Source organism: Melanaphis sacchari, unplaced genomic scaffold, assembly GCF_002803265.2.
Source record: "Melanaphis sacchari strain LSU unplaced genomic scaffold, SCAv2.0 Contig43_pilon_pilon, whole genome shotgun sequence".
In the NCBI taxonomy this organism is placed as follows: domain Eukaryota; kingdom Metazoa; phylum Arthropoda; class Insecta; order Hemiptera; family Aphididae; genus Melanaphis; species Melanaphis sacchari.
The window spans coordinates 3045195-3060192 of NW_020271284.1; the positions used below are offsets into that span (position 1 = coordinate 3045195).

The 14998-nt window shown below is 26.2% G+C and overlaps 1 protein-coding gene across 4 annotated transcripts in view; it reads left to right on the plus strand.

The window, feature by feature from the left end:
• LOC112597750 (pyrokinin-1 receptor-like) overlaps nucleotides 1-14556 on the plus strand; it is a 65903-nt gene extending 51347 nt beyond the window's left edge. For 3 of the 4 annotated variants that reach the window (XM_025343936.1, XM_025343935.1, XM_025343937.1), the window contains 3 exons: nucleotides 1157-1460; nucleotides 5402-5637; nucleotides 13276-14556. In XM_025343936.1, the coding sequence (XP_025199721.1) occupies nucleotides 1157-1460; nucleotides 5402-5637; nucleotides 13276-13845 (1110 nt within the window). In that variant the 3' untranslated portion in view covers nucleotides 13846-14556. Of the gene's footprint in view, nucleotides 1-1156; nucleotides 1461-5401; nucleotides 5638-13252 lie in introns of all 4 variants that reach the window. The other variant, XM_025343938.1, reaches the window with a different exon arrangement.
• Nucleotides 14557-14998: the final 442 nt, after the last annotated feature.

Sequence of the window (14998 nt, forward strand, 5' to 3'; positions counted from 1 at the left end):
AATATTTTCGGTGAGAAAATAAAGCGCAATAAATTGAATTAATGTATTACACTATTCACAAGAAACAGTAAAAAAATAAAATGAATTCTTTAGTACCTCTTTGATTAGTTTTTAAATAAATGTTATTGCTTGATTATAATTTTGACAGTTTTAGTAAATACTTTCAATATATTTTTTTGATTTAAAGAATGTTAGACTGGATTTAAACTACCTTTCAATTAAAATCAACATAATATATTTTGTCACATATTGTTATAATAATTATGTATTTATGTTACGCATTATACAGAATGATTTTTCATAAGATCTGGTTGAAATATTAGACAACATTAGAAAAAAATTCAACATTTTCTACAAATTAGAAAACTCAGATTTTTCAACTTAATCTTTTAATTATTGTTCAATGATAATACGAGCTGTCATAATTTTCTATAAAAATGTTCTATTTATTCAAAACATTTTATACAGCCATTATATCGGGTTATAGTACACATTGGATAATATGAATCCTGAAAATAAAATCGTATAATTTGTATTCAATTAATGTCATATAAATAATTTTACGAAGAGATTAATCTTATATTTTGATTTAAAAAGAATTCACATTTTTTGTAGTTAAGATTAATTAACTTATCAACTTACCTCAACAGTTAATACCTATTTGAAACTATAAATTAAAATCTGTTTTTTATTTATTTATTAATATTCTGTTCTAGAAAACATGTTTTATATGATTAATATTTTATAATGACCAAATAAAAAAACCAAAAACTATAACGTAATTGTTTTTTTTTTTTTTTTAATCCAAAAAAGGCTAAAATTTAAAACTCCGAAATAGCCTATGACTCGCAAGTTTACCCCCTCCAAACCTATGATTGCACTTGATACTTATGCGAAACGGTGAATGTATAATATATAATAACTTGATTTATAAATGGGTAAATAATATAATTATTATTTTAAAGTTTCAAGCCTCTTGAAAATAACAATTGTTATTCTACATATTACAATATGTTATGTACCTACATATATGACAGTAATAAATGCATTTTATGAATACATTAAACTCGTAAAGGCGTTTATTAATTGCGGGAAAATATAAAAATAATAATTCTGCTTATTACCACTAAAATCTGTCAAAACCTCAAATCCTCAGGCATTGCAATTCACCGTCTCGTCGTGGGACGGTTCGTCAGAACTGATGCAGTGCAATATTCGAAGTATATTGCTAATGAACACGGGCATAGAACTGTCTACCGTATCATTCACATTGTCCACGCTGCTGTTTTTCTTGCTGCCAATGACATTGATTACTGTACTTTATGCACTTATCGGACTTCGCCTCCGGCGCTCTGATAAACTGAAGCGCACCATCACAGTACGATCGACCCACGGTGAGAAAAAAATGTCGTCACCAGAGTACAGGGCCAACTCGTCACCGAAAGTCCTTAAAATGCTCGGTAAGTACATAAATGTATTTCTATATATTATCATACCGATACATAAATATTTAATACTTTTATACCTACCGTTAAGTACATTAGATATAAATACCTACCATTTAAACATGTAAACATTTTTATGGTACATCTCCGACCTGTTTAATGGTCCCCGATCAGTTAATAAGAATATTCAGCTTAATAATAAAATAAAAACAGTTCCGACTGGATACTGCTAATACAATCATATGTCCACAGTGTGCAATTTATATGCATAGAATATACTACGTAACTCTAAATCTAACTTAGTTCCATGGCTAAATAAGTTATATTTATTACAGTGGCGTATCGAAAAGGTGGTATGATGGGCAATAAGACACAGGTCCGTGACTCTATAAAGGACTCATTAGGAAATATATAGAATCCACGAAACAGATTATCATTATTAAAAAATTTAAAAATATCACAGTCTTTAGAAAAAACTATGTCTTTGTAAAATTAAACTGCTTAAAAGTTAATTTAATTTAATATTTAGAAAAATGACTGACACACGTTTATATATTATTTTATGATATAGTGTTTGCTCATTGACGTTTGCGATAACAATTTTAGAAAAGATGTAACGTAGGTACTCTATATTTAAAACGATATAGCATGTTTCAATTATTTATAAACTATTAGCCGAAGCCAATATAAAAATACATTTTGTAGTTGGGTACATATCGCTTATACCACCTTTTCCAAATTTATAAGACTAAGGGTTCGCTAGATTATTTTGCCACAGGCAACAAGGTTCTAGTTATGCCACTGGTTGTTAAGCTTTATTTACTATTTAGTTAATTTATCGTTGTTTTTCAGCATAATTTATAGTATTGTAAATTATGTAATCTATACTTGTTTTATATATTGACGTTTTTAGTACGTAAAATTGACGGTTTGGGCGTTAACAAACAAATAGCAATAATAATCGATTTTAAAACACTTGTAAACGCCGATTACTTCCAACGTATAAAGGTATATTTACTAATAAACAAACAAAGTTAAATATAATACTATATACTATTGTTTTGATATTTGTCATACAATGTAGTGAGACAATCAATCACTATTCAAGAACCTTTTTGTAAATTTCTATCTCTCATACATTAAAGCTTATCCTAGTTTTTTTGTTAAATGATTAAGATTTAATATGACATAGCATTTCAAAAATAATACCTATAAATTAGGTTCTGCGAGATTTTTAAGTTTAAGTATCGAAACTATTTACTTATCAATAATAATAGATTTTTTATTTTTAAAAATAACTAATTTCACAAAACACAATTAATATCAAAAGTAAAAAATGGAATATAACGCAGCAATATAGTATACTAGTGTATTCCAAGTTTAGGAACAGTTTCCAATAGCAAAATATATACGATTGATTCATAAGATGGATTAATTACTATGAAAGATAAAAATAACGATTATAAAACATTAATTTACCTTTGATAAATTATCCCTATGGATGAAAAAATTTTCCATGAATAAATTTCAAACTTTGATTTACTACCTACAAAAACATTGACACCACTGTAATCGTGCAAATAACTAATTAATTACATAAATACAATTTTAGGTATAAATTGTTATAGTGTAAATTAAAAATATCAAAAGATAATTTAATATACCAATATATAATTTATATTTATATTAATATTGTATCAAGCTGTCTTAAGTATGGCCATATTTTTAGTTTTTTCGTGAACACTTTTATATCAATCAATATGCTACGGTATAAAACAATTACATCTTTATTATGATTCTTTTATTGCTGAGATACATGTCAACAAACCTTAAAACTAATAATACTTAAATATTAGCCCTGATAAACAGTTTTTAACTACTGCGAAAGTTATTTCCAAGACCATTAATTTACACAAGATTTTATAAATGTATTATTTGATGCGTGTTTCTTATATTATCACATGTGTGATAAATATTTACGAACAATATCTTAAACTGCATTATTACAATAATGAAAATTTCGGTAATAAATATATTTGAGTACTAATAAGTAGTATTATGACGCTTTTTTTTAATGCTAAGTTATTATAATTTTAATTTACAGATCATATCTATTTTTTTAAGATAAATTTAAAAAAATATCCATTCCATAAATAACGTAAAAAGTATAAGCAACTTGTTTGAGATCGTAAACTTTTAAACAATAATAATATTTTTTTCTAAAAATTTTGACAAATATTATATTTATAAATACTTTGAACAAATATAAAATATGTTTTTTTAAATTATCAAGACTGTACTGAAAACTAATATAGTTATGTAAATATATTACACTCAGTACATATATTATATTAAAGAATTAGCATAAAAAATCATGATAAACCTGAAGTGTGTTTTAAATAATTAAAATAAAGTTTATAAATTCAAAATTAATAATGTTACTTTAATACATTTATTTTTACAATATTAAAATCAATATTCACTCTAAATTAGTATGATTTTTATTGTTTCAAAATGTACGTATATAACTCTAATTTGACAATTATTTAAATACTATTATAATATTTTATAAGACAAGTTTCAGTTAAAACAAACTATCACAATATTTAATCACATTAACTAATATGTTAAGTTACTTTAGATAGTTAATTAAAATTCAAGATCTATGATAAATAATTAATATATATGATATATTAGCTATTATATATTAAATTTATAACACGCAGGTTTAAATAAATTGTATTAAATACTACAATATTATTAGTGCATTACTATACCATAACATAGTAATATAATTATTAATTACTTATTTTGCTCAATAAACAAATTCTAGTGTAAACTTAAAATTATCAAATAATATTTTCATATAAAAATAAAATTATTGAAATATTATTATTAACTATCAAACGATAATGTTTATTAAAATACGTTATTAATGTTTTTGATTAGTTTGAAAATTCATAATCTTCAATACTAAAATAGTTGAAAAATTTAATTAAATTAATACTAAACAATTATAATAAAAAATCAAAAAACATTTGTATTTTATGTGTTAACATTTTATGTAGTGTACACCGTACAGAGAATATAAACTTACGGGTCAATTTTGAAACTAATTGATGCTATAAAATAGCGGATATTGTCAAAATAAAGAGCTTTTGGTGTTAAGAAAGGAGTTAACGTAATTTTATGTATTCTAATAAAATTTTTAACGATCTAATTTTTAATCAATTTATATAATTACTTTTTTTAAATTATTATTCTCAAATATTTATTGAAGTAATAAATTGGAATAGAATAATTTATTAATATTGAATACCTAAGGTTAATATCTTAATAATTTAATAAAATTATTAACTTTAATACTTTTTTATCTAGTTGTACTTGATTTGATTATATACCTACCTATATATTATAATTATTTAATTAATATATTTCCATACGGACATCACTTAGATTAAAAAAAAAAAATAGATAACCATTCATTAGATGAATAGTAATTATTTGAAGTTGGATAAAATTTTATACTCATAATCAATATTTTTTTTAATGTTGATTTTCCTATTTGTTGTATTCGATTATTTAATCATTATTTTAACAATATGAACAAGTTAACTACCTAGTTATATCGCTATAATAGTTAAGAATATCAAATCTTGTTATAAAAAATATATTATTTCAAATTAGTATTATATAGATATTACTATAATAAAATTTAATATTGTATAGATAGCTAAAAACTTTTCTACGTCTTACTTTATTATTTTATCATGTTTAATTTTATGTGGTAAACAAAATTTATAAAAAAAAAAAAAACACTTAGTTTATACAAATATAAAAAATTCGTGTTGATAAAATTGTATAATATAATCAAAGTTGGACAAAGAGACGGTAAACAAAGTTATTGTCAATTATTATATTATGTTAACAAAAATAAAATGTATGACAATTTTCAGTTGCTGTCGTAGTGGCGTTTTTCATCTGCTGGGCCCCGTTTCATGCGCAAAGGCTAATCGCCATATTCGGGTTCAGTCACGCATCGTCCGGTAACTTGGACGAGAAGGATATACCGTTTCTACATCAGCTGTACGGTATTTCCACTTACATCTCTGGCGTTCTCTATTATGTATCCACCACCATCAATCCAATATTGTACCATATCATGTCATTGAAATTCCGAGGAGCTTTTAAGGTATGTAGGTAGTTACCAACGTTACCATTTTGGCCATTAACGTGGGATTTGTGTATATAATTAATTTATAGAAACCAATATTAAGAGTATTACAATTTTAACGTAACTATAATACTCATAAATAATAATTTAGAAGAGAAATATAAAAATTTTAAATTATTATTATATATCATCCGCTATTATTATTAGCTAAACTGCTAAACTAATGAAATAATTAATTAGTGTCCTGAATGAAACAACATTTTCAATTAACCTATTATTTACAATATTTAATTTTTATTAAATTATAAAAAAATGTAGGAATAATTTATCAAAAAAAAAAAAAAAAAAAAAAATACGATTTGTGTTTTGTTTAATTGTATGTTACATTTACACATGAAAATCCAATTATCAAAATGTTGATTGATATTTAAAAAAAAAATATAAGTGACAAATAATATGTGTCCCTAATTTGTTATCTGTCATTATGGAGAATAAATTTAAATTAGTTTTTAGGGGTAAGTCGTAACGCAAACTGTAGATTACCTAAATCTCATGTACCATTATAATAAGTAAATATTTAGTCAGCAGATTGATATAAAAGATATTTAAGTATCTATGCGCAAATATGCTTGCTTTTGGTATACTTTTAAGTCTAGTTAAATATATCTTCTTATATAGTTCATTTATCTACAGAATAGCATAAAAAACACGTGATAATTTAATATTTTGACAAATATTCTACAATTTATTATTATACGAACTTATAAAGCACAATAACCATAATTGGCTATTTTTAAGTTTCAATCAACCGATTAATTATTGTTGTGTACTTCATTGAATATTCAAGAAACACATAAAAGTTGCTACCGAAAAAGTAAATTTGCTAAAAGATACAATTTAATTAAAAAAAAATTTTTAATGGGTTAAAATAAAAAATATACACACGTCTTATAACTTATAAGTAACTCATAAATTTATTTAAAAACTTTAATAATTCATGGTTATAACGTTACTAAATGCAAAACATTAAAACAATTTTTATATATTTTACTTAAACGGCTAGACCGTATAATTTAATAATATATTTTCACATTGAAACGATTAAATATAAAAGCTTTTTTGGTAATAAAAATAAATCCTGAAAAGTGTATTTATAAAATAAATCGTGAATAGAAGTTTTATTACTTTAATTTGAATTAATCAATAAACATCATACAATATTTAAATTCGAGAAATAGCGAATTCTCATTAGCTAAAGAATTTCAATCTCTGAAAAGGCAGTAAACATTTTCTTGTCTAATTTTAAATGCAATAATAAATTATAATTACTGTGGATCACGATTTGAAATAGAAAATTTTACAAATACCTCTGTAATAGCCATTAATAGGGATACAATATCCCAGATCCCTTGATATTGTATTTTATCAATTGATTATTATTTATGTGTTGATATGGTATTTAAAATTTATTTTTTACGTAAAATATTGACAGATTCAAGTTTGAATAATTACTCCATAACAATAATGAATTGAAAAAATAACAGTACTTTTGAATCCATAAAACTTTTTTTTCATTATTTTATTATCTATACAAAACACGTACAATTAATATTATTCATACAAACAATTTCCATTTAGGAACTGAGTATTTTTAACAAAATATTATATGTTTTATTGCAAATTCGTCCAAAGTAAATCTATCTCTAAATATCTTTCTTTAAGTATATACATTTAAAGTAACTTAAAAATAAGTTATTAAAATATAAAATCGTGTTTAGTATGTTAAATCTTTTTTTCTACTTATTATAACATATTATCGTTGGTAATAGTCAATGTTACACTATTATCTATTTCAGAGACCGTGTTGCCAAAAAGAGTTATTAGTGTACTACCTAGTACCTAGTCACAAAATTACTGTTAATAATAATGATAATATTATCGTATTATCGTCTATTTTATAACGTTCAATGAGGTTTTTACTTTAGATTTTTAATAAAAACTCCATTAAATCTAAATAAATTAAATAGACATATCACGTATCCACGCTGTTTCTTCTCATCATCCACGTATATCATTTTTAACATATCAAAAAACCTACGCAACTATAGTTAAGAGTTAAAATAATATAAAATACATGTTAATTATAGGTACATTTTTAAATTCCTTGTCATAATTATATATTTGTACAATTATCACTTACCTGCTCTTAAATATATGATCAGTAAATATAATTAGCACTAAAAGAACTTAAAATATGTAATTTTCAAGGATCTGACTAATATTTATATTTATTTTTTACATATTTTATATGCATAATCATGTTTTGGACTTTAATCGTAAATGCGTAACTGACTATAACTTAAAAAATAAATCTGGGAAATTGAAATGACCTATAAAGTTAAATGTCTTCTGAAACCTGACCATGAATACTGAGTATATTTAAATTAACTGTAAGTCATGTTACATAATAATATAGTAACCATTACATTAAACCTACTCATATTATTTAACCACACAAAAATTTTAATGCGGTGAAAATGTAATATATGAATATTTCTTTTGCTATAATATTATATGAATAAGAATACAAGAATGTTATAAAATAACACAAAAATCATAATTTTATACATATTTTTATAAACATTACGTAATAACTAATAATACATTATTAGTGTGGTGATTCACTCGATGAATTAAAACATAAAATTAAAAATATTTCAATTATCAGATAAACAAAATAAAAAATATAATAGCAGTCTTCTATATCTTTTGCCATAGCCTAAACCATAAAATCATCACTAGAATTAAAAATTGTATACTATTATATTATATACATGGGTTTTAAATAGATAATAATGAACTCAACTCTTAACATTTTTACCTAACCTTGTGTTATTACAGCCTTCTATGTATTGTTGAAAACCTTTTTAATTGGTCGTACATTTAAATTGCTATATTAAAATCATAGTATTATACCTACAATAACTTAATTTTTTTTTTTTTTTATTTATTTAATTAAGGCATTCTTAGCTAGAATAGCTATACAATAACTTCAAAAATTAATTATCTTGTAAGTATCTATGACGTGTAATAAATCACAATAATTTAATAATATATACTTGCAACATACTCATTACAATTTACAAGTAATATAGTTAGATTACTTATTGATCATGTAATTTTTTTCATATCAATCATATCATAAGTCAAATAACATCAATTATTATGAAAAATATCCGTGTTATAAAATATGCAATTTATACCAAATAATCATACGGCATATCGTGATTATTAATTGATTTGACTAATTAACATACATTTTTAAACAGTTTTTTCCAAATAATTTACCTATCTATAGAAATCAAAATCATTAAAAATATTATGTTAACGTTTATGAAATATATTTTAAAACTACAAGCCTTATGTCAGCTTATGATTACTTGAGTAAACATAAAGGTTTATAAAGAAACAATATACAACTGTTTCCTTAAAATTATTAATCATTTCTGGCGAGCAACAAACACAATGGATTTATTTTGAAGCACAAACGAATTTATACAAAACCTTAAAATCCAGGGATCTTAAGACCCATAACCGTATAGAACTAATTACTATTTAGTACTGTGGACTTACTTATTATTATAAGCAAACAATTTATCAAACTTTGTACCTACTTAATGTGGTTTAAAAGTTTTTACATGCGACGAGAAAGCAATAGTAAGTTTTATGATATAGTTATTGTATAAATAATAAAGTGTGTGATATATAAATATGGCGTTATTTTAAGAACAATTTGTAGTTATCGTGAAAGTAATGATAGAATTATAATACCGTCTTCATTCGCCTAATACTAATTTATGATGTATACATGTAACTTACGTTTGCTTACTTTAAAATTCTGAATAGAGCAATGAATGTATTGGATTTTTGGCTTTACAATGACATTTTCTTTTATTATTATTCTTGTGTGTGTGTGCGTGTATGTGTGTGTGTTTCATCACATTTCGTAATAGAAAAATATTAACAATACAAATGTATATATACGACGTTATGGGAAACAATTTTTAGTTCAACTTATTATATTACAGATAGTAATATAAATGAATCATAAAATATCCTTAGTGATATAAAACCTTTTTAAATGCAACACACAGTTTACGTTCAAAGTCGTTTTTCATACGCAATAATTTATCATTGAAATTTTCAATTTAAATTTAATGGATCCATTACAGTGAGTTACTCAATGATAAGATAGATATCAAAATATCGAAATCTACTATACAGCAGAGTGATGTTGTTATTTTTTAAGTATTAAAAGACTCAGCTAAGTCCATTTCACAAAATTGAATCCATTAGGAATATGCTTAATAATAATATTGAAACACACAAAAAATGCAAAACTTTAAAACAGAATACTGTGCTTGTGTTTTGTACCTTCATACAATGTTTGACAAACTTATAACAAAATGCGCACTGTTGTTAAAAAAAAGTCTAGTAGTGATTTTTTTAATAGGCACATTTCGTAGAAAATAGTAATTCGTATTATTGATGTTGTCAGGTATTTTGTTGAACTTACATAAAATTGGTACCTATTAAAATTAAAATTGTTTAATTATGATTTTTTCTTACATTAAAATGATTGGAAGGGGTGATTTTCTGTCTTTGTCTAACACACGTGTAACATAGGATTATAGACGTGTTTTATTTCCAACGTACCGATTTATATAATGAAGCGACAAGAATTATGAAAACAGATATAAATTTGTGGTCAAGTCTACTTTAGATAAATTTTTCACATTTTTGATTTTTTGATTTAAACTTCTCCAAAAATCGAAATATGTTAATTTTTTAATTACTCTTTTAATCATTTTTAGGGTTTTTTTTTGGGAGGGAGTAATATCAAATATGTAAGAAATTCGATCTAAAGTAGACTTGACGATAAATTCATATCTGTTTTTATAATTCTTATTGCTTCATTACATCAATCGGTACGTTGGAAATAAAATACGTTTATAATCCTATGTTACACTTGTGTTAGACAAAAACAGAAAATCACCGCTTCCAATTCCCTTAAGATTATGATTGGTCTATATCAGATTTATTAGAAATTTCTAGTAATTAATTTTTGTATAAAATTTTAATTGATTTGATATATTTTACTTGTTATTGAAATAAAAATCAATTGTTATATAAATGTAAGAAAAATTATAGGCCATTAATTTTCATTTTGAATACGTTGCCAAAAAAATTTGATTTGTTTAAAGAATGATTGATTTCAAAACATAACATTAGGTATAAAGACACATTCGGTTTTTAAATGTTTTGAAAATGCTAAAAATACAGTTATATTTAAAATTCGTTTTTAAAGAATAATGAATATTGTAGATCAAAAGATATATTATAGGCACACACATATTATCAATTTCAAGATTACAACTATTTACATTTTAAACATTTTATTTAATTATTACGTTTATAGCAAAACATTGCGATATTGAGTACTGTGCATTGTCATTATATGGTTATTACTTTTATTACTTGATAATCAGAATATTTTGTCAGGGATACAACACACAACGGTTATATCAAGTGTAAATACATAACACGGATGATAAAAATAGATGAGTGCATTACATTATTTACTATTACTAGCTTCAGCCATGTTCTTAGGAAATAAAATATATACATTAAATGGCATATTTATACAATTGATGACGAAGTTTGTAATACATCTTATTCCTTGTCGGTCAACTGATGATAGTATTAAATTTACATAAATATATACAGATAGTCAACATTATTCTTCTCACTCATGTGCGAAGACATCTCCAGTCCACAGCTCTATACGTTTAGCATAATTTAGAAATATTTATTATAATACATTTTTGCTTAAATCCATCAATCTTTGGTACCTATATAATACATTACAGTTTTCATTTTAAAAGACTTCAGAATTTTGTTGTATGACTAAAATAATACAACGTCGTCCGTTCAAATATCTTAGGCTTATGAATTTTGAAAATCCTCCTCACTTAATATTACTTTATTAATTTTATGGTAAGCATTATAAAATAATAGAAAAATTACTATTAAAATAATGTATTTCTAAACAGTCCGTTTAACTTAGATGAGTTATAATATATACATACATACGCGATAATAATTTGCATTACCAATGCATGGAATTACGCTTAAAATTAGCAAACTGCAATCATAAATCGTCAAATCATATAAAATTGGTTATAAAATCATTGTATAACCATATAGATAAAAAAAAATATATTAATATAAACAGCGGGGCTATTTTAAAGTTTTTTTCATTTTTTTTAATCGTTGGCTGTTGGGTAGGTATTTTAAACTAATTTATTTTTACCGATTTGTTATTAATTACTAACTCTATAATAGTTCGATAATGTCCATCACGACAATTAATATTACAGACGATATACTATTACTATTATATTATTTTAACGTACTGTATAGCATGGCGTAATTTAAATATAATTGACTTGAAATAGGCAAACCGATATAACCGAATATATTCCACAGTATATTATCTTTTCTTAGTTGCTCTATGCCTCTATACATTATATACTATATAGGTATTATATTATGTATATATCAACCAAATGGTCAGCTTTACGACGACAAATTTTTATTAGTATTTATGAGCGTATCATATATTTTTATTTTTTAATATTAATATTTTATGCAAAGCGTTTAATTGATTTATATTTTTTAAGATTTGGGGCTTTCACTGCAATCTTCTGGCCGCAGTAATTATCAATAAACTAAAATTTGAGTTCAGCAAAATTAGTTTTATGTTTTTTAGCTGAAAATATATTAGAGTAAATTACTTTATAAACAAATATAAAAGTAAGAAAATAATTTTAAATTTTTCCGATATTTTAATTTTATAAGCAAGATATGAAAAATGTAAAATATTAAAAATTAATAATGATCGCATATTTCGCTTAAAAATTAATACACCGTAAAAAAATTAAGCATAAATGTCATTCTTACCAATGAGTTTTATATAATAAATCAATTCATTCTAATGTTTATAAGTTAAAAACACAAAATCGGTTCTGCAGAACTCAGATTTGACATGTTTTACGTTTGTAAAACGGATGCAACAAATGCATGATAGATTATGTGTAACGTCTTTTTTAGAGGACGCCTCGACTACATTTGTTGCTTCCGTTTAACAAGTGCGTAATATAGTAAATTTACGCTCAGCAGTTCACGTTTAGTTTCATCGGTTTAAAAATGTATGTGAATCCACTGATTTGGAACTCGATGATGAGAACATCTTATGTGTTCACATGTCAGTTTTTAACGATAATTCGATTGTTTTTAAGAGAGCGCACGGAGAATCTTCTTACAATTAAATAATTTCGTCGTCTAGTTCGCTGTAATCTTCAAGTTGATAAAGCTAAACGCTCACTGCTGATCGTAAATCGACTACGATATATATAATATTAAGCTTATATGGTTAAATGCAAACGGTAAATGCGTATAAATGCAAGTGTGCAAGCGTCCACGCTTTAACGCATCACCGCAGCTACGGTTCTAATAGCTTTCAATCGGTCCCCCACGTTCACTTGTACTTGCGATGTTAACAGAGAAACAGTGTTTTTTGTTGTGTACCGACAGGAAACGGTGTTACGGTGTTGTGGCGGCGACAGCGGTTGCGGCGGCGACGGATGGCCCGGAAAAGGCAAACAGCAGCGTCCGTCGCGTTGGGCGCGGAGGAGGAGGCTTCACAGCGACTCGTCTGAACCGGCCACCGACGACCGCCGACCCAAGTACAGACGGGTGTCCGGACGGACGACGTCGTCCATCGACTTGCCCGTCACCGTCACCGCCGACGACGACGACGTCGACAACGAAGTTTGCGGCGGGGGCAGCCCCGGCTCCGACTGTTGGCGGCGGCGGCGGTCGCTGACTGGGTTGTCGGCAACCGGAAGTGCCGAGCGACGACACGACAGCAGCTGCAGCAACAGCGCCGGAAGTAGCGGAGGGAATTGCGACGAGTGCAGCTCTGCCACGTCGGACGGTCCGGCCGACGCCCGTGGACGGGGTCCGGAAAAAGCGCCGCCGGCGATAGCACTTAGCAACTGGACAATGATCAGCAACAGCAGCCTCAAGGACGTGGATAGCGACGGTCTGCGCGACGAGCTCGTCGGTTACGCGACCACGGCCGGCGAGACCAAGTATTATTAAGGGGCGATATAGCTGGGTTTGTACCCCGCAAGCGGAGTAGGTACGATTTTACGCGTACCGAGAATATTGTCATGTTATATTTTTAAACGACTGGCAACGGTCGTCGGGGCGAGTGCAATAGTTTTTGACAAAAAACTTAACATTCCGTTTGGGCTATAGTGGAATTATTTTTACCCTCGTGAACGATATTTTCCGTGGAGTAGGTATGGATGACGTAATATAATATGATGTACGCGTAATTTTATTTTATTAATTTCTTAATGTGCATACGTTTCTAGATTAAAACATTATAATACCGATATCTTTTTAATGTTAGAATATTCCTTATTGATTGTATACATTTTTCATCGTATGTGATTTTATTTTTTTCCAATTAAAACTGTACATTTGCTATATTATAATACAGTAAAAACAAATTATTACCTATATAAACCTACTCATACTAATTCGCCCAAACGGTATTTTTTATGGAATAAAAACTCATCTAGACGATACAAGTAACTGTTCGCCCAAATGGTCTATGCCCATTTATAGCTCGCGTTTCGCGTTTGTTTGTGTGTGTAATAACTTGTGCATGAAAAAGATATTATCTATCCGATAGCTGAAGATACATTATTTTTTCCTAACATCAGTCATCAATAGGTTTTTTCCCCTTATAATGATTGTACAAACAAAATTATAATGCATCATTCATGTCATTATAGTGTTGTAGCGTCGTCATATTAATTAATAATTATTATATAATATACAATGCTATAATATTATAAAAAAAACTGTTTTTTTTTTCAAAAGTATTTTTATAAAATACATTGAGTTTACCTTAAATAATCAATTATCACATAACATTTTTCCATTTAATTCTCCAACCACTTTAAATAAATAAAACTTATATTATGTGAAAATAAAATTTAATGGAAGTTTCTTAGAAAAAGAAGAATAAAAAATAAAATAATAAATGATATTTATATACAGGATTATGTTAATATACAGGATATAGAAAGTATACCTGGTTAAAAAGATTTCTACAAGATGCTCAAAGGTTTGCTCTAAGTCTTCGACTAGTTAGACCTAAACAAGTTATAAATGATATGTAATGGAAACTCCATTAATATTGAAATATGTACCCAAAGATTTTGATGAAGAATAAAGTAGT